At 39.5% G+C, this 21,941-nt stretch overlaps 1 protein-coding gene and 1 pseudogene across 1 annotated transcript in view; both read right to left on the bottom strand.

Annotated features, from left to right (window-relative positions):
* Positions 1 to 21,941, bottom strand: part of MAP7 (microtubule-associated protein 7) — a 197,426-nt gene that overhangs the window by 70,402 nt on the left and 105,083 nt on the right. The window contains exon 3 of the mRNA XM_011978447.1: positions 12,774 to 12,851. Coding sequence (XP_011833837.1) covers positions 12,774 to 12,851 — 78 coding nt within the window. The remainder of the gene's footprint in view (positions 1 to 12,773; positions 12,852 to 21,941) is intronic.
* LOC105538552 lies at positions 20,833 to 21,228 on the bottom strand (annotated as a pseudogene).

The raw sequence follows: 21,941 nt of genomic DNA, 5'->3' as shown, positions 1-21,941 counted from the left end.
CTAGATGGACTAAAATCAAGCCTATTAAGACTTTCAGAATGTGTTAAAAACAAACACACCCAGCTATGTTGTTTAAAAGAAACAAAACTAAAATAAAATGTCAAATAACACGCAAAAATAATGATCAAATGGCTATCCAGCAAATCAAAACACAAATGGGAACTGTGGGAATATTACTTCCAGAAAAAATAGAACTGAAGATCAAATGAGGAAAAAGACCCAAAGAAGTGAAACGATGCTTCCAAGATCATCACATGGTCTAAAAGAAACAGCTGGGATTTTCATTCAGCTCTGACTCTAAAACTTATACTCAGTTACTCTACAATATTGCCTCTATATTCACTTCTGCATGCTTCAAATTTCCACCTGAATTTCTCGGTCAGATCCATCATATAATCTTATTTACTATCTGCACATTCTTCCCTGCTCCAAACTGGAACTTGCTCTGTCTTCTGTATTCTGACAGTAGATTCCTGAGACCAAATGGTCTACAAAGTTAGTCACTTCAAGTCTTCCACAATGTCTCCCTCATGGATGGTGCACCCTAACTCAACACATCCATATAATTGGCCTCATCAATTGTTACATCAGAATGATCTCTCAGCTCGGTACGGTAGCTCACCCCTGTAATCCTAATACTTTGGGAGGCCAAGGTGGGAGGGCTGCTTGAGCTCAGGAGTTTGAGACTAGCATGGCAACATAGCAAGACCCCCATCTCCACAAAAAAGAAAAAAAATTATCTGGACTTGTTGGCACATGCCTGTAGTCCCAGGTACATGGGAGGTTGAGGCAGAAGGGTCCCTTCAGCCCAAGAGTTTGAGGCTGCAGTGAGCTATGATTGCACCACTGCACTCCATCCTGGATGACAGAATGAAACCCTGTCTCTAACGTGAAAAAAACAGAAAAACATAGAATGATCGCTTGAATCTGTTGTAGCCTCTCCAATCTTTTTACTACTACTTTAAACTCTCATTCCTTTCTCACTTCTCATTTTTAGTCTTCAACCACTTCAAATCCATTAGTCTCACGGATACCTTCCTCAAGAAACAGACCTGAAGTCATTGTCGTGCTTGAAAACGTGTTAGTTCTCCTACTGTTCCCTGTCCAACCCCTTGGATTGACCATAGGATCATGCACCTTCACACACACCTCCTTCCACCTGGCAAACTTTTGTCTTTCAAGTCCTAGCTCAGAAGCTCCTTCCTCTGAGGAGCCTTTCCTGATGACCACAGCACAGGAGCCCCAGCTGCTAGCTGGATTCAGACTCCCTCATAGCACTTACACTCCAGATGATAGCTACTCTGCTTTTATGTGTTCGTGAATTCTTCCCTATACCCACAATGTCTAGTCTAGCAGATGGTTAAAATATGCTTGAATAAATGAATTAAAGAGTTAAAGGACAGAGTAATCTCCAAACACAGTGATTCACAATGGGCTTTGGTGATAACTCAAAGCCTTCTCAACTTGTCATTAAAAGCATTCAGTGGAGAGCTGCCTGATAAGAAGTGTGACCTTGGAGGATTCCCACAACACCGTGCTCCTGCACGGAGGGTCCTTCCCATTCTGCCCTGTCCCTGTACACAGTGGTGGGCTAACGGGATTGAGGTGCTGGAATAGTAGTTACACAGGTGGAGATTAACAGCTTTTCTTATATGTAGGCTGAATGACTTTTGAGGTAAGAAAGGACTTACTATCTCAGGGTTAGACTTACAGGAATGTTAGCCTTCACTAAAATAATGGACTTTTGCTAAATAGGGCAATGGTTGTCCTTGGAATCTTTCTGTTACTGTCTTAACCCTAAGTACTTTCACTCCTCAAAGAATGTTGCCATTCTCTTCACCTGGGGCTGTCCTACTTAGCCCCACCCTAATGGACGAGGAGGCACAGACGTACCCCACCTCTCTCTGCTACGCCTTAGGCTTCTCTAAGTCCAGGAATCTAAGTCAGTATTTGTGGAATCATATGACCTGCCATCCTCATCTTTATCACCATCATCATCATGGTGAGATGTCGTCAGCTCTTGCTTCATGCTGACGCAAGTGATTTATAGGTATTGTCTTTGCAGCCACTCTATGAGGCCGACACTGCTATTCAACTTATTTTATTATGAGAAGTCTGAGAGATACAGAGGAGCGAAGTAACCTGCCCAATGTCTCACAACAAATAAGTGATGGAGTTGGCATTCAAACTCTGGATTGTCTGACTCCAGAAGCAAACAATGAGCCATTATGCTAAAAGGCATGAATTGGAACACTTTCCAAAGACCACAGCTCCTTCTCTATACTAGCAAGAAAGAGCTGGGCATCCAAATGTGAAGGTCCTGATCTTCCGATGCCACTCTTAGCCTCTACCGTCATCTGTTTACAAGACCCCTTACTTTTCAGGTTTTAAGATCTTTTTATCTTCGCTCTTAAAGGCAAAGTAATTTGGGGAGAAAAAAATAATGGCTGTTTTGTCATAATGACTCATTTTATGTTCAGGCTTCAGTTTCTGCTTACCTAATCCATGCAGCAACCAGCATTTATTCTTTCCAGTCCTGAGCCTGACTCATGATACAGCTACTCTGGTATGTGCTAACATCCATATTCCTCTCACTAAGATGCATTTAGGTCCCTCAGCTGGTAATCACCTGCCTGACAGCCTCACGAGCTTTTGTACACTACATTCACTAAGTGACAATTTTAGGCGATGCAGATGCTGAGACTGGTGACAGTTTATCCATTAGATATTTGGATTAGAAAGATTACTTCCCTAAAGCCTCCTCTGACCCCTTTTTTTCCTGGACAGTCTCTAAAGAGGAAAGTCCCTTGTTAAAACCAAAAACCATCTGAATCAAGTAATGTGAAGAATGAAATCAGGGGGAGTTTCACTCCCAACTCTAACCAAGAGTACAGCATTATTATTTACTAATTATTACTAACTTGTTATCAGCATTTTTGGGATGAACATTCTAAACCAGGCTGAAATAACCAGTTATCTCTTGACCACACTCTTATTAGTACTGCCGTCACTCACTGAGTTGACAACACACTGAGATGAGAGAGGGAAAAAAAGAAGCACAGCAAGAAAGCTATGATTAGGAGGCAAAAGAAGCCCGATGAATTTATCTAGAAAAAAAAAAAAAGCCCCTCACACGTAATTTAACCAAAGTTTGTTCAAAGGTTAAAACTCTTTTTATATTGTCTTATTCTTTCTAAAATATTGCATTATGATATATCTTAGCTTTGAACTTAGCTACAAAACCCAATATAAATGAAATTGTAGATTTGTAAGCTGACATTTTTCTTCAAGAGCTATGTCAGTCCATCATACATTCTCTGTCATGATTTAATAGAATCTCTGAAAGTACCAATTAGGAATTTGACTCTATTCATCTAAAAATTTTGGTTTCAGAAAAAGACTAAATAATTACATGTTTACTGAGTGCCTAACATGTTCCAAGACACTTAAACAAAACTTAAGCACAATCAATGCTCCAAACTTACTTGTTATTATCTTGAAAAAGGGAAGCTCTGTGTCTCCCCAAGCGTAGAGTAGTTTGTCTGCTACACAGTTCTTAAATATTCTCTTGAACTTTCTTGTCGACATATTGTAGAACTATTAGTTTTATAATATATGAAGATGAAAATTTAAGGCAAATCATAATAGATTATCTGCAGATAATAGGATAGATCCATAGGAAAATTTAAGGACTATGCTAATAGATTATCTCTGTATTCTTGTTCACCTGAGAAAATGATTACTAATAAGAATTTAATATCTGTTTGACTGAACTATCGTAAGGGCAGGTATTACATGATAATTTAGTAATGTTTTAACTAATTTGCAATACCTCCTGCATTAATCTCCACTTAACATTAAACAAACAATTGTTGGACATTGACTATGTGCCAAGCTGTTCTAGATACTAAGCTACAGAAATGAAAAAAAAAAAGACACAAATCCTTTCCCTTCCAGAGCTTATGTTCCGGGGGTGCTGACAGATAATCAACAAATAAGTAAAATATCCACATGCTTAGATGTTGACAGAACTAGGGAGAAAAATAAAGAAGGTTTGGTTGGAGGGAGCTGAAAATTTGAGTAAGATGGTAGGAGAAGACTTCACTGAGAAGGTGGCATTTAATGAAATCTGTAGGAGGAGAGGGAATGAACTACGTGAATTTCTCAGGAAAAACACTCCAGGTGGAGTGCATTTGGCTGTTGTGTTTAAGAAACAGCAAGAAGCCAGCATGGCTGGAGGAGAGAGGGCAAAGGAGAGGACATTAGCAGGTAGCAGGGCTGAGCCATGGTAAGGGTTCTGACTTCTACTATATGTGAGATGGAAAGAGTTGGAAGGTCTGGAGCAGAGTCAGGCCTGGCAGGCCATATTGCAACTGGGTCACTCTGGCTGCTGTGTTAACAGACTCTGTGGGAGGAGGAGGAAATGAGGACACCGGTTGGGAGCCTATCGCAGAATCCACGTGAAAGATCTAGCTGTCTTGGGCCAAGGTGGCAGCAGTGGTGGTTGTGAGAAGTAGTTACGTTCTGGGTATGTTCTGAGGGTACAGCAAAGAGTATTTGCTGATGGATTGGTTATGGGATGTGTGGGAAATTTCAGCTAAGATGCTAGGTAATCTTGTTTGATTTTCTATTATCTTACTCCTTGCTTGGAATATAAATTCCAGGAGGTTAGAAAATTTATTCTTTTCACTTCAATACTCCAGAATCCCCAGTTCAATACTATCTACGCATTAAATATTACTGAATTAACACATAAAATCACACAAAGGGAGGGGGGATTAGTTTTATTTTAAGCTCTCTGAATAAAAAATTTATATTGTTGCATAAATTCTATACACTCTGGTTCTAGTAATGGTTTCTGAAGAGAAATCGGTAACCAGGATCGATTCTAAGTTCATAAAGACAGAATTACTCTTAATGGACTCAAATGATAGTAACTGATCAATGCCATAAAGTTTTCTCAAAGCAGATCTCAGAATCTGCTCCAACACTTACATTTTAACCTCTGTCGAACGGGAGTCAACATAGCACCTATGCATCTTATGAATACCTCTATAAGGAAGGAGAATAACTCTTTCTTCATGACAACTGGATACCTGTCCAGCTCCTGAAACTTCTGAAAACTCCATCACCCATAAATAAAGCACAAGGATCTCTCTCTACTTAACAGCATCACCACTAGTGGAGGAATTTTAACATGGACTGTGGTGATCCTGTACATACTAAAATCATGCTTAAAAAGCTAACAGGGGCTGGGTGTGGTGGCTCACGTCTGTAATCCCAGGACTTTGGGAGGTCAAGGCGGGCAAATCCCTTGAGGCCAGGAAAATCAGACCAGCCTGACCAATGTGGCAAAATCCCATCTCTACTAAAAATACAAAAATTAGCTGGGCGTGGTAGCACATGACTGTAATCCCAGCTACTTGGGAGGCTGAGGCATGAGAATTGCTTGAACCTGGAAGGTGGAAGTTGCAGTGAGCCGAGATCACGCCACTGCACTCCTGGCTAGGTGACAGAGCAAGACTGTATCAAAAAACAAACAAACAACAACAAAAAAGGGTAATAGGGCAGAAAAACAAAAGGGTCCTATTAACTATTCCATTTTTCTGAGATCCTCTCCATTACTTCCTTTGGCTAACTCATCAAAATGTATTCTAAAAATACAGCAAGTGACATTCTATTAAATAACTTACATTGCCAATTATGGCAGACTCACACAATAAAAAGCACAACCACTGTGCTAATTTGTTACTAAATGGGATTATACAGAGTGGAGTGTTTAGAACACTGCCTGGCCCATAGTTAGTGCTCAATAAATACTGTTTATCATTATTGCTATTATTTCACTGAAGATTATAGAGTAAGGAAAATCGGCAAATATTTATTATGTGTTTATTTTACACTTAGCACTGTGCCATGTGTTGGGATACAAAGAATTAGAGACTACAGTCATATTCTTTGGAAGCTTAAAATACATACAACCAGAGATAGAAAATCTAAATAGATAAAAATTCAGTAGTGTATAAAACAGCAGTAGAATGTGAACTAAAATGTGATAGTTATACAAGATATAGTATATAGTGAAAGGATGATACATTTCCAAAAGGAGATTTCCTAGGAAGCCCTTAAAAGAGAAGGACTGGCACTAATTGTGACACAGTGCTAGGAGTATAAAGAACAACAAGGCAGTAAATGTATTAGCCCGAACTAGGATAATGGCAGAGGCAGCTGATATAATGGCATAGACTCTTATCTGAAATAAGAGTCTGCTAGATTTCTGACTAGATGGATTCAGGGTTAGAGTATGTCAACTTCTACCTACCTACTAGGCTAGTTAATAGTAGATAGTTGAAGCTCCAGTTAGAGAACTAGGCTGAGTCCAGACTGACCACTGGGTGGCTACAAGTGGCCCAATATGCCAGGATGGAGACTAGTCAGTGGACAGTATTGGGCCAGTCAAGGAAGAGAGAATGTTTTATTCTGCAAAAGATCTAATAGCTAAGCTGCTAGTCAGAAAGAACCTAGGGTCTCTAGCAGAAGCATCAAAAATGACTGAAATAATGTCTTGGGCCCCCCCCCCCAAAAAAATTGGTGCAATTAATTGGGACACAGAAATTACCAGGATGAGTCAGTTTTGGAATGAAAGAAAATGAACAATTTAGTTGTATAGAAGTAGAGTTTCGAGAAACAGGCAGGCATCTACTGCCTTACGAGTAGCTGGAAATGTGGAATCCATATTTAAAGAGGAGAGTGAACCTGTGAGAACAAATGAGATTCACCAGCCCACCCTTGGAAAACACAAAATTAAATCTTAGACAAGAGATAGTGAAAAAGATGCAGAAGTCAAGAGACAGAATTTGAGGGGATAGAATCAGATGGAATAGGGTGGTTAGAGACTTTTCCACGAAGAAAAATAAACCTTTCAGAGTACAAGTGCCCAACGAAACTGACAGAATAATCTCATACATGAAGAATTATGCCTGAATTTGTGAAAAATTGAAGGATAATGCAGAAAGAGCAGGCCACATGACATAATCCTACTATAAAAGCATCAAAGCATGACTCAGAGATTTAACCCACAGAAAATTATTAATAGGTCCTTTCTGTTTGCAAAATAGTACAAACATGCCATACCACCAATAACAAAATAATCAGACCTTTATTCTCCCTCTCTCTACTTTGCTTTTTAAAATATGTGGATTAAAACAATCTCTAACGATTTCAATGTTAACTTCAACCTACATCCAACAGTAAATAACCAATCTCACTGGCTATTCATTTTAAACTGTGCTTTGCCAGCGTTTGTGGAATGGTGGCCAATTTTTTTAACTTGAAAACTTAAAAGTTTGAAAGTCAGTAAGAGTTGACATTACCAACTGTTTTTTTTTTTTTTTTAAATTAAGCACAGTTCAAAGATTTCCTTAATATTAAGTGGCAGCTTTTAAGCTTTTTTTCTTTAAAAAAAATTTCCACTGCTGTCATAGCTTCTGTTAAAGCACAGTTTATAGATAGTTGATCAGGTGTGCCCGTTGATATTTTTTTGGTACTGAAGTTGTTTTTTTTATAGTATTAAAACTTTTTTTATTTGAATAAGTGGGGAGAAGGGAAATATATTTCAGCACTTAGATATGCAAATTATTTCCAAAACAGTTTAATACTCAACTAGTCGGTTCTATCAAAATCAGTTTTCCCTGGAACAAGCATTGTTCCCAGCTACAAGCGATCCTCATTTCGCGTGGTACTGTGGGACCATAAAACGGCCCTGAAATCTTAATAATCAATGGGGAAAATGATGATTGTTCCATGACCTTTAAGATACTGCTAAAATATTAAAAATTCTTCAGATCAGTTATAAATGTAGGAAAAAAATGCAAAAATGTTTAAAAATATTTAGTACACTGTAATTTAAAACATTAGAAATAGAACTAAAGTGGTTTATTTCATTGTAAAAACGAAGTAGTTTGAATAGGGCTTGCCTTTTTTTCTGGCAAGTAACTTATGATACCGAGGGAGCATCTTTTATATTCATGGCAAACTCATACTTCTTTTAAGTTTGGGTCAGCTTCCACCCTTTTATTGCTTGTGCTTTCAGTGTTGTGATATATTTCTATATTCACATTAAATATCCTTTAATGTAAAGTTTTTTTTTAACCATCACTTCCTCTGGGACACATTTGTCTTTATTGCAACCATGTTTCTTATTTGTGTTGATAAGTTTGCCTTCATAAAGCTCCTATGAATGCACAGCAGCAAGAACAATATTCCCATGGTCAGTGACTTCTTCTACAAATTCATTTATGTTTGATTAAAATTTCACTTCCAGTGTTATCATTTTTCATTGCTTTGCTGCACTTTCATCTTTGTTGGCCAGTTCTTTTGAGTATTCACTTCTATAAAATGTCAAGTGGATGACAAAGAGACAGCATAACTACGTGCTCTGCTGCAAGTGAACTGAATAACAGATACACAGGGACAAACCACTGGAAGAATTTGAAAGTAGTCAACATGACTGGTCATTAATCATGAAGTATATCTGTTATTTACATAGCGATTTGTAGACTGAAGAACTAGCAGAGAAGTTTGTACTTCATGTAATTACTCAGAGTTATACTGTGCTAACTAAAATTTTAACCTAGATTTTAACAACAGTTTCCTTACCAGTTTCTTTTCCTTCCTGTTAAGGAAACCGGTGTTTAAACTAAATCTGGGTCACTGAAATTTGTGCCCAAGGGAAACATGCAAATAGAGGACTGCCTACACCCTACTTGTTTATATTGATCCAGACAGGCTTAATAGGCTGAAAAATAGCCTATCTGAATTTATATCAAATAGTGAATCTTAAAGCACCCAAGATGAAAAATTAGGGTACACTGAGGTGGTTTTAAAATCTTTGTCATATGACAATCAAGCTTAAAATGTATCTTAGAGTAACAGAATTTTAGAAATAATGACCTTTAAAGGCCCCATAGTTTGGTACCACAGATTATCCAGCATGTTTATTATGAATTATTTCTCCTCCTTCAATTTCAATTTGCTCATACAGCCACTTGCGGACACAGGGGCATTCAGCTCCACACTTGGTAGAACTACAGGCAGGACAAGCATAGAAACATCCTAAGCAATCTTCATCGAGGCAGTCACAGAGGTCCATCCCACTAAAAATCAGGAGACCTTGGCTATCACAGACCTTACTCTTTGCTGTTATCACTTGTCTGTCTGAACTAGCAGTTGCATTTTTTGTAAGCCTTCTTTTTTCTCTTTTACCAGTTTCTGGAGCAAATTCAGTTTGCCTTCCTGGATTTGTAAATTGTAGTGACCTCAAAGCTTTAGTAGTTCTTCCATCTGACTCAGGTTTCCTTTTCTGGTGGTCTTCAGTATCAACATCCACACTTCCATTGATTATCTGTGTGCATTTTGGACAAAGCTTCCAACCAGGTACAAGCTGTCTTCCGAATTTTGCACTCAGAAAAGTGGCATCATCTAAGTCAATTACGTGCAAATTTTTTTTGGCTAATTTTTTGTGTATGTTAAATGGGTCACAACATGACTTCTGTAAATCCTCAAATCTGTCAATGTAAATTTTTACATGATGAAAGCAAATTGCATTGTTCCCAGAAAGTGTCATTCCAGTTCTAAGTTGAAGTAAAAGCATATCATTTGATGACAATTCTTGCAAAGTCTTAAAACCTGTGTGACGAGTATAGTAGGTTTTATGGCATTCATTTGTAGTATGAAGCTGGACTCCAACTGAACATGGATCCATCAATCTTGATTCTAGCAAATTTTCCCTGTTTTATTTTGTCTAGAGGTCTAGGTCATGGGCTGATCACCCAAAGTCCTATAATAGACATTTAATAATCAAACACAAGCATTCCCTGGAAAGTCAGAACTTCACGAGAACACCCGGCTTCGGGCAGGATCCGCGTCCACACAGGACACACTCGACCGCCCGCTTCCCAGCCAGTCCCCACGCTACCACTGGTACTGAAGATTTTTTAGAAATCACCCTCACGTACTCTAAGGCACAGCTGAAATTAGATTTTTAAATGGCTCTTTTACAAATGTATATAATATATGCATGTATATTTGCATATATGCTCATTTCTGTATTTATGAAGACTGAAGGCAGCCTCTCAAGACTTAGTTCCAATTATGATGGTTAAAATAGAAAAAAAAAATAGGCAAAAAGGCACTGCTCTAAAATGTAAAGAAAATAAAATTAATGCAAAGAAAAAAATTAGAATGGATATATTTTCCTTCAAATTATGACTCTGACAATTGAAAAAAGAAATGAGATTGAATTTTTAAAAATTATGATATTTAACATGGCAGGGGTAAGAATAAAGAGAAAAATGCCAGGTGTGGTGACGTGAGTCTGCAGTGCCAGCTACTAAAGAGGCTGAGGATCATTGGAGCCAAGGAGGTCGAGGCTGTAGTGCACTGTGATCACACCTGTGAACAGCTATTGCACTCCAGCCAGGGCAACATAACAAGATCCCATTTCAAAGAGAGAGAGAGAGAAGACAGAAACTATGTATATCACATATTGGCTCACCAAAAAAGTTAAGCTGTAATAGAATAGTACAATCATCTAAATATAATATAATATAATATAATATAATATAATATAATATAATATATATATAACATATAACCATATAATAATCTGAAAAGCATGTTGGGTCTCTCAGCAAATGCCTTTTTCCCACCTGTTCTTGGATATTGTTCTATAATGCCTGCTTTTCTATCCCTTTGAATGGCTCCTTTCATCCTTTAGTTGGGAACGTGGGTGGCACCTCGCAGAGCCAGGCTGGGGTAGGCACTTCTACAGGCTCTCAATGCCCCTGGCGCATACCCATTCACAGTGGATGCACTGTGCTGTGATGTTAATAGTTGCTATTTGTTCATCTGCCTTCCACTAGACTACACCTAGCTCTAGAGGGTTGGGTGTCAACCTTTATTCATCTTTTTGTCATCTTTTAAATACAATATATGGCACATACAGTGTTTGAATATATAAACTAATGTCATGTCCTGTGTTATCAATATGAATTGAAATATAGCATTACATCTTAAGAGAAAATCTAGTCACTCAATACACAAAGGTAGGCAACTTTTAGGGAGAACTGCAAGCTCAAAGCTGTAAGTCTTACACCTCTACAGTATAAGTCATTTTTGTTTCACCAGTAGCATATTCATGCTTTCCACAAAAAACTAATGCTTGGTTTTGTAAGATAAAGAAACCCAAATGGAAAGGTGTGAGTTAAGTATGGAAAAGCTAATTCACAATGTGATTTAAATCATAAAGGAATGATCTCCTGACCTATGGAACTCCTTCTATTCAAGCAGATATGAATCCACACTATAACTAAAGAGATCTCCAAGTGTGAGACCTGATGGGATAGAGGGGGAAAAGGACACACGCATGGATTTGAAAACAGAGTGTAAATAACAGCCACCCTAAAACAGTAGTCAGTTTCTTATTTTTACTCATCTTCTAGTTTCAGCAGCTCTGCCTTCATCCTCTCTCAGTTTCTGGTTTGCTTGTCAAAGCAACCTTACTGGAGAGCAATGGGCATATTCACAGGAGGAAGAGCCCTGGTGACCACAGACAGCCTGCTCCCCAAGAACCTACCTGCCTGCAGGGAACCTGTCAGGCCAGGGAGGAAATTTTAGGCATAGAAAAACAGCAGAGTATGTTCACTTCCAGTAAGCCACTGAAATCTGTGCCTAAAAAACCTCAGAAGCAAAATAAATGACCTCATATGGCCATTATGGCAAGGGACAGAAACAAGTCTGAGTTGGAAGAATGTAAACAATAGCAAAAGACTTTTGAAAACCAACTTCCAGTACATTTCACAAATTTGGGCTTTGGAATAATAATAAAGGGATGAGATACAGGGGCTGAGTCCCCAGTTGAAACATTAACTCTTACAAAATGCAGTACAACTTTAAGAAGTTACAGGTCATCTGCTGGGAAAAATTTGATACCCTGTCAGTCTAGTTTTAGAATACCCAGGCACTCTGTACACACACATGCTGACCAGGCATTTAATCTTTTCAAGGTACATCGTTCAGGTAATTTCAAGAGAGTAACCTGTTTTAGCAAGTTTACATAAATGGACATCAAAGTAAAGGAGGGGTTGGCACCTGCTTCCTTGCCCAGTATTCTAGAAGACAATAACTGTACAATCTCTAAGTGCTCTAGTCTCAGCTTCCGGCAAAGATAGTCCTGTGATCCAGGTTCCAGTGATTATATGACAAATATTGCAGTCGCTAACCTTTCACAAGGTCCTTAGGTAATAAGAGAAAAATCAGACACCTCAGCACATGCTTTTCCTGGCAGCAGCCTGGTAGCACCTGTCTATAAGTTCAATGGCAGCATAATTTTAACAGAGAAGGCAGTTAAGTGCCCTGGCAGTGTATAATCTCATAACTTTTCACGTAAAAAAGAACCATATGTTTACTGTCCTTGCATTTTCTCGGTAGTAAAATGTAAGCTGTACTATCACTCCACTCATATATACTTTTCCTCCAGTGCCACATTAAACTGTGATTGATTGCAAAAAAAAAAAAAAGAAAAAAAAAATTACCTGAATCCTCAGGCTAGCATTTATTGTTACTTAAAACTTAGCCCTATGTTTATATTGTATCATCAAATCCTAAATTCTGCTTCATAATCCACCTGCAAAATTCATAAAGGTATGCAAGAGACCGTGGTATTATAGTGACATCCATTCAAATCCGGGCCATGGACACAGGGCCTGGGGTACCTAGCTGTTTCTCCCTTTCCTCACGTCGCTCCCGGGCCAGCCGCTGCCGGTCATCAACACGTAACACAGGCGGAGGGTCTGAAAACGAGATTAAAAAAACATGAGATGAAGAGTGGATTAAAAAAAAAGAAAAAGAAAAAATACACATTGATAAATATTCAGTAAATTTGAAGAATAAAATATTGTTACACTTTACAACAATAAGTACATGTGACTAGAGTTACAGTGATCCACTCAGTTATTACAAGTTTTCTAAGGACTTCCAAGCATTTTTCCTCTATTTGAAAACATCATGTAAATCATGACATAACTATAGCCTTTTGGCTATTTTCATCAAACAATATAAATGATGTTTTGTGTTCCTAAGCTACCAAACTTCTATTATTTTTACGCTTTAAAAAGTCTGTTCCTTAACAACCAACAGAATCCTTAAGTGGCTTTATATTGAACAAATGTTTGCCAGTTAGAGGTGAAGTGCTCGAGTCCAACAGACATGCATTCAGTTTCTGCCCCATCACTCGCTGGCCAAGGTACTTACCTACCTCTCTAAGTCTCAAGCTATGAGGTGTACTTTGATTTATTACCTGTAAAATGAGGATCCAATAGAGCCTATTTTGCATTATTATAATGACTGTTAGTGGAGTGTGTAGTGTGTATGTCCCAGTAAATCACTGAACATCTACTATGTGCTCCAGGCACTGTTCTGTATACTGAAAAGACAGCAGTCACCAAAAAAGACAAAAACCTGAGACTTGGTGGGATTTATATTCTACTTGGGAAAAAAATCTGACAAAGAAGATAAATAAGTACTATACATAGAATGAAAAAGGAGAAAAATACAGAGAATATTAGACTGAGATAAACGTTAAGGAGACAACAAAGAAATGAAGGGGATTATGACATGTCAGGAAAAGGATGTTTAATTTTTCAGATGGAGCCCAAGGAAGGCCTTACTGTGATAATGATGTTCTATAGAAAGTAAGTGCAAAGGCCCTGAGGTTGCAAGTACCTAATGTGTTCCAGAAACAACCGGGTGATCTGAGGGACTGGAACAGAGTGAGATGAGTAAGTGACAGGGCTTATGGTTAAGGTGAGGACTTTGCATTATACTCTGAGTGAGACATGGGTGGAGAAGAGGGGTTCTGCAGCAGAGGGCTACGTTTACAGGCTCACTCTGCTGCCATATAAAAACAAAATAATAAAAATGATCATCATGATACTCATGCTTAAAATTAGGTTTCTTTTTCTCTTTACTAAGTTGACATTAGAATTGACGTTGACAGGCTGTGTGCGGTGGCTCACGCCTGTAATCCTAGCACTTTGGGAGGCCGAGTGGGTGGATTGCCTGAGCTCAGGAGTTCAAGACCAGCCTGGGCAACATGGTGAAACCCTATCTCTACTACAAAATACAAAAAATTAACCAGGTGTGGCAGCGTGCACCTGTAGTCCCGGCCATTCAGGAGGCTGAGGCAGGAGAATGAGAATGGCTTGAACTTGGGAGGCGGAAGTTACTGGGAACCGAGATTGCGCCATTGCACTCCAGCCTGGGCAACAGAGCAAGACTCCGTCTCCAAAAAGAGAAAAAAGAATTGACGTTGACATTTTTAGAATCTCATGTTAAAAATGGGAATCTACTATAATAATAGAGACAAACTGAGTGCAGTGGCTCATACCTGTAATCCCAGCACTTTGGGAGGCCGAGGCGGGTGGATCACCTGAGGTCAGGAGTTCAAGACCAGCCTGGCCAACATGGCAAAACCCCATCTCTACTAAAAAATACAAAAATTAGCTGGGCATGGTGGCACATGCCTGTAGTCCCAGCTACTCAGGAGGCTGAGGCAGGAAAATCACTTGAACCTGGGAGACGGACGTTGCGTTGACTTGAAATCACATGTCACTGTGCTCCAGTCTGGGAGACAGAGTGAGACACCATCTCAGAAAAAAAAAAAAAAATTACAGTAGAGACCAATAGTAGTGCTTTGGCAACAAACTTAAAGGTCTGCATCCCAAATGTCTTTTTTTGTTTTTTCCTTTTGAGACAGAGTCTCGTGTAGTCCAGGCAGGACTGCTGTGGCACAAATCATGGCTCACTGCAGCCTTGACCTCCTGGGTTCAAGTGAATCCTCCCACCTCAGTCTCCTGAGTAGCTGAGACCACAGGTGTGCACCACCACACCTGGCTAATTTTTGTATTTTTTGTAGAGATGGGATTTTGCCATGTTGCTGAGGCTGCCAAATGTCTCTTGAACTTTATAGAATTTGTACATTTAAAGAAAATAAAAACAGTAAAGACATCCCTTAGGAGCCTGCATAAACCAGGCAGTGTGGATGAGGAACAAGACTAGTGGATGGTTTTTAAAAATTGGTTAAATGGATGCCCTCAATAGCCCACTATGATATTTTTCAGATTTCCTAATCATTTATGTACTTCTACATATTTTTTATTTGGAAAAATATGGCTCCTGGCCCTGAAGGTTTAATTTGGAAAAAAGAAAATGGAGGTGGACATGAAGACCCTCTCAGGCAATTTATTAAGGGCTATCCACAGGAAGTTTTTGCTGTCATTTGTTTTTCTGAAAGAAAATGGTGGCCATAGTAAAATGGTATTTTAAAGAAAGAACTCGGGATAAAAGCCAAGATGAAGTTAAAAGAAAGACCTTTAACAATTACTTATCACTTTAATACTCCTTAAATAATATGAGGTTTACTCACTCATGAAAACTTTTTTTTTTTTAAACAGGATCTTGCTCGGTCACCCAGGCTGGAGTGCAGTGGTACGATCATGGCTCACTGCAGCCTCAATCTCCCTGGCTCAAGTCATCCTTTTACCTCAGCCTCCCAAGTAGCTGGGACTACAGGTGTGCACAACCACAATCAGCTAATTTTTTTTTTTGAGACGGGGTTTTCTCACTCTTCCTCCCCAGGCTGGAGTGCAATGGCGCGATCTCAGCTCACTGCAACCTCTGCCTCCCGGGTTTAAGCGATTCTCCTGACTCCGCCTCCCAAGTAGCTGGGACTACAGAGGTGCGCCACCACGCCCAGCTAACTTTTGAGACGGAGTTTCCTCGCTCTTCCTGCCCAGGCTCGAGGCGCGATCTCGGCTCACTGCAACCTCTGCCTCCTGGGTTTAAGCGATTCTCCTGCCTCCACCTCCCAAGTAGCTGAGATTACAGGCATATGCCACCAGGCCCAGCTATTGTATTTTTAGTAGAGATAGGGTTTAACCATGTTGGTCAGGCTGCTCTCAAACTCCTGACCTCTGATGATCCACCAGCCTCCCAAAGTGCTAGGATTGCAAGCGTGAGCCAGCATGCCCGACCTCGGCTAATTTTTTTTTTTTTTTTTTTTTTTTTGGTAGAGATGGGCTCTTACTATGTTGCTAAGCCTGGTCTTGAACTCCTGACTTCAAGCAATCCTCTTGCCTCAGCCTCCCACAGTGCTGGGATTACAGGCATAAACCGCCGCACCCAGCCTCATAAAAACTTTTATTTAATTATAAAAGTTGAAAATCAATGTTGTAAAAGTCATATGAACACATTATGGAAAGTCTGTAAAATAGACAGTTTAATTACTTTTAAAATTCCACTGACAAATTCTGTTAGACAATATTTCAATATGAAGTATATGACATGTCTAGCTTACTTTTAAGTACATGCCAAATTTCATACAAAATTTTGAAAAGAAGGCTTTAATAACATATGGGACAAATGCTACCCCCGGCAACCCACACCAACCCTGACAGCCCCAAGTCATAGTAATAACTGGTGCTCCTGCAGTAATGAGGCAATGCCCAATTATGCAACGTAATGCTTCCCCCTGCAAAGTGCCTTTTGAATGTATATTCTGAAAACAGTACAAGAAGTGCTAGTTTTTCCCTGATTTCTATGCTATTGTTTCATATGAAAATTATATTCTTAACATGTAACAAACTGCATCCTGTTTCGTAAGATAATATGTAAACGACCAAACTTTTATACAATTAAACGCTGTAAATAAGGCCAATGCTTATGACTGCAGTAGTTCCTGGCTGTCCATCAACATTAGTGCTGAAATAATTACTATCTATCTGGAAATAGATTTGAGGAAGTAAAGAAATGTAACATTTCTGAAGTTCAAGATGCATAGTGGCTGTGCTATACTAGATGATTTTGGTTGGTTTGGAAACCTGGCATTAGGAAATACTGAATTGTAGAGTGAAAAAGTTATTCAGTGTAGGTTGTTTCCATCCTTCTGTTCCCATTAATACGAAAGTCTCTTGGGTGCTAGAATGTCATTAACACCTGTGGCAGGTTAAAGATGGCTGTGCATGGGGCTGGGAAGGAACAGAGACTTGTCTGTTTTCTTCCCTGCTGCATTCTCAATGCCTAGGGCTGCATGTGGCAGAAAAGGATATTCAATAAGTATTCGTTGAATGGATGAATGAACAATGAGCAACCTTAGCTAACCCTCAGAGCCTTTAAACTTCTATTAAGATGCACCAATGGGAAAAACTAAGAACAATCTTGTAGCTGATAACAGAGTAAACTATTTAAATGCTAGAAATTTAAATTTTAGTTTTAATAACTAAAAACTGATAAAAATTTATCTTTAAAGGTAGGTTTTCAAAAACATACAATTAAATAATTCCAGTAAATAGTGAATTTCCTATAATTCATTGCTTCCCTTCTCATTTCCACCCCCACATTATTTTCCCCTGAAACAAAAGGTATAGAAAATACTTTAAAATTATGTATAGGTCAGCCAGGCACGGTGACTCACACCTGCAATCCCAGCACTTTGGGAGGCCGAGGCAGACGAATCACTTGAGGTCAGGAGTTCAAGACCAGCCTGGGCAACATGGCGAAACCCTGTCTCTACTAAAAATACAAAAATTAGCCAGGCACGGTGGTGAATGCCTGGTATCCAAGCTACTTGGGAGGCTGAGGCAGGAGAATCGCTTGAAGTCGGGAGGCGGAGGTTGCAGTGAGCCGAGATCGCACCACTGCACTCCAGCCTGGGTGACAAGATGAGACTCTGTCTCAAAAGAAAAAAATTATATATAAGTCAGGCACAGTGGCTCACTCCTGTAATCCCAACACTTTGGGAGGCCAAGGCAGGAGGATTGCTTGAGTCCAGCAGCTTGAGACCAACCCAGGCTCATTTGAAAAAGGGAGACCTCATCTCCACCAGAAATAAAAAAAAATTAGCTAGGCGTGATGGCACATGCTTGTGGTCCCAGCTACTCAGGAGGCTGAGGTGACAGGATCGCTTGAGCCTGGGAGATCCAGGTTACAGTGAGCCCTAATTACACCACTGCACTCCAGCCTGGGCGACAGAGTGAGACTCTGTCTTGAAATAAAATAAAATAATGTATATTCTACATTGTTTCCCAATGGATCTAATATGGTTAGAATAAAATTAAGTTACCAATTCTCACAAGGAAAAAGGCTTTAAGAGGAATAGAACTTAGGCTTAAGTAAGATCGCAGTTACACTCCACATTCAACCTCCTACCTATGATGGTTCAAGTGTGGGGTGACACCTAACCTGGGGCACTGTTAAGGGTGAAAGGGAGTGCCATTAAAATTCTGTGTTTGATAATATGTATAAACCTGGATTGCTTTACACACATCTGAGAGTATGGTCATGCTACTAAAGAGCTCTCAAAGTTGACAAGGCTTTTACAAGAACTCACTAGGCCTTGACTCATATGTAACAACTACTATTTCTACAGTAAATACTTCTGTATTTCTGTTAGCAATTTGTACTTTATGAAGCACTTTCACATATTATCACTTTATTCTTCCCAATAACACTATGAGTTAGCCAAGCATTCATTTATTCAATGAAGAGTTACTATGCCTCTTCTTCAAATGAAAAAACTCAGAGAAATAGATATGACTAATGAAGACAGCAAGGACATGTGTCAGAGCGAGGGCATAAAATCCGATCTCTAATTCAGTCCTGTGCCCATCCATGCACCATGGCAGCTACAGTCATTACAATTGCACGGTGTAGCATCAGAGAAGGGCTGGAAGATTCGAAGTCATGCACGCCTCTATGAGGGCAATTTACTTATAAACAATAAGACAGAATAAAGTTTCAGTGGCTCTTTTAAAGACTTCTGTTGGGGGACAGCAAAGGGATAGGAATTCAGAGGGATTTTTAATGAATTTGGATATCTGCTTTTCTCAGGTCCAGGAAAACACGCAGTTTTCTAAGGAAGTCAAACTATTAATCATTTGGAGGCAGCCGGAGTTCTGAAGAACCACCTCCCACTTCTTCAGGAATTAGTAGATGTGGATAGATCTGTGACTTTACAAACTGTCTGATTTGGTCTGGGTTCAAGTATTCACATTTGAGAGCAATGGTCCTTCCAGGATAACGCAGAACATAGTGTGCTCATAGTTCTAAAACCCCACGAGGCACTTCCGTAATGTGCTTTTTTGTTTGTTTGTTTTTTGAGACAGAGTCTCGCTCTGTTGCCCAGGCTAGAGTACAGTGGCGGATCTCGGCTCACTGCAACCTCTGCCTCCTGGCTTTAAGTGATTCTCCTGCCTCAGCTTCCTGAGTGGCTGGGGTTATGGGTGTGTACTACCATGCCCGGCTGATTTTTGTATTTTTATTAGAGATGGGGTTTCACCATGTTGGCCAGGCTGGTCTCGAACTCCTGGCCTCAGGTGATCTACCTGCTTTGGCCTCCCAAATTGCTGGGATTACAGGCGTGAGCCACTGGCGCCTGGCCAGCCATAATGCGCTTTAAATATAAAAGTCACAACTTGAATGTGGAGAAATGTCTTCTAAATCATAGAGATGTTCTGGAGCCTTCTAACGAGTTTAAGTATCAGACGGTAAAAAAGGAAAGGACATTTAGCCAAAACTTACTGGGTTAAAAGGGATTCTCCGAAATCATTCAGTCAGGATGCTCATACCTGGTTAGGACAATACTCAAAATATCCCAAAATACATAATGAACTTTTTTTCCCCCAAGTTCTAGAAAATGAAAATCAACAAAATGCTTTAGACAGACATTCCCATGACCTGTATTCCACAAAAATTAAAAGGTATTACTCAAGGCCAGCCCTCCAACACATAACTCATATTATCCTTTGGAGAGACTCAGGAAAATAATGACATGGTGGCTTCTAAATCAAGAGCCTTTTATAGAGCTTGGCTTATCTGTATATACAAGAAAACAGACACAGGGATGCTCAAAGAGACACAATCAGAAGTGAAATGTCTCCCTATTTAACTTGACTTTAGCAATATAAATCAAATGACTGTGTATAAGGAGATGGCCAATTAGGGTGGAAGAGGTTTTTCTGGCTTCTGATCTCTATACACTGTGTGCAATCTCTCATCACACTGGTGGTTCTGTGTTAGAATGACTTATTCATATATTGGTTTATCTATCATACTGTCAACTGGAGGGTAGAGATTATGTCTTTTAGTAATATATTCCTAGTACCTTCATGATGCTAACACTAGATGAATAAATGAGTTATCAGGATATAAAAGTATAAACTGCACAGTTAAAAAAAAAAAAGTAGAAATTAGAAGCAGTGGTGGATGGGGAGAATCAGAGAAATACAGCACCAACAATTAAGCTATGTTAAATTCTCATTGTATAAGACATGTGATTTTCTTTTATTTTTTTAAAACACATTTATTCATCTTTTTAACCCTTGTGGCTCAGCACAGGGCCTGACACACAGTAGGCACTCAACAAATATTTGACTTCCAAAGCATGACCATTCATGCATCCATAATCCTCTTTTTACAGTATAAAGAAGGCTGATATTCAGGCCCCAATGTGTATCTAAAGTAATATATATTTCCCAATAAGCTCTTCTATTTAAAGGTGAGAAACAGTTCTAGTGTTCAATTTCAAAATCAGGAAGACATTCAGGTGAGTGTATCACGTGTCATTAAAAGACAAATACCAAAGCATATTTGCCTGTGCACCACTGCCTCTTCCCTTTCCTTCATTTTCTCTGTCCATATGAAAGCAAAGGCTTTATTATAGTCTTCACCAACTGTAAGAGCCCTGGACAATTTTTGATAATGTAAGGGCTTTTTACTTCAGTTTTTGTCACATATTAAAGCTGTGTGTCAAGACTGAAGATTATCCATTATCTTCTCTTCTATCTCTATGTATTTTTCTATTTCTTCCTCTGATAGCTATAACTTGGTTTCTGAGTGTCTGGCTACAATAACCACAAAGGACTGTCATGACTCAAGGATATTAGCCACCACCACTTGATGCTGATAAACTTCCAAAGCCTTCTGAGCTCGATTAATTACAATGGAGGGGTCAGTCTCCAACTTAAAGGAAATTATAAATGCTTTGGGAGCACAATCTTCAATCAAAGGGGAAAGTATTTTTGGCACCATCTTCACTGTTCTCTGCAGTGGGCCCCCAGATGACTGGATCTTGTGCTCAGGCATTTCAGAGACAGGAACATAGAAATTTGACATGACTACACCACGTAAAACATCGCAGAAGGGCCGGTCACACCTCCAGTGGGACCTTGGTGCCACCTGACGTGACCAACACCACCCGCTGGCCCTGTGCACCCAGCCCAGTCACGAAGCGGGCCATAACCTCAGCGCAGCACTGGAGGCCAGGGAAACTCAGCTACGAGGTCTCTTTCCACCATCGGCCCAACAAATGTGCTTTTCATGCTAAAGAACTTCTACTTGCATGGAGACACACTTGAATACGAAAATAAAGGTCCACTAGAATACGCTCCATGGGGACAGGGTTCATGTTGTTTGCTCATGCAGTACATCTCTCATGCTTCTTTGGCATAGAAGAACTCAGTAAACATTAGATGGTAGCTGGAAGGTGGGTGGCTAGATGGATGGATAAATGACTCAATGAAAAGGCAGGCTGACTAAGGAAATCTCTGTTTGGTAATTAAAACTCCTCTGAGGCTGCACATCATTTTCCACTAATGGCAGCTTAAGCAATATTTTCAACAATACTTGTTATTGTCTTTCCTCTAAATGACAAAGCAGATTTGTCTGTTGTGTTCAAGACCTTTTCCACATGAAAAAAAAAATTCACAAAACTAAACACAGTAGAATATTCTCTATAAGGTTAGACTCAGTTATTTCTATCTTTATTCTCACTGATTCACTGTGCTTGAGTGACTTCAGTACTGGATGCAGCATGAAATAGGTTTCCA

Source organism: Mandrillus leucophaeus, unplaced genomic scaffold (assembly GCF_000951045.1).
Source record: "Mandrillus leucophaeus isolate KB7577 unplaced genomic scaffold, Mleu.le_1.0 Scaffold194, whole genome shotgun sequence".
Taxonomy (NCBI): Eukaryota; Metazoa; Chordata; class Mammalia; order Primates; family Cercopithecidae; genus Mandrillus; species Mandrillus leucophaeus.
The sequence above is the reverse complement of the archived record's forward strand: the minus strand, read 5'-3'. Positions and strand labels throughout refer to the sequence as shown.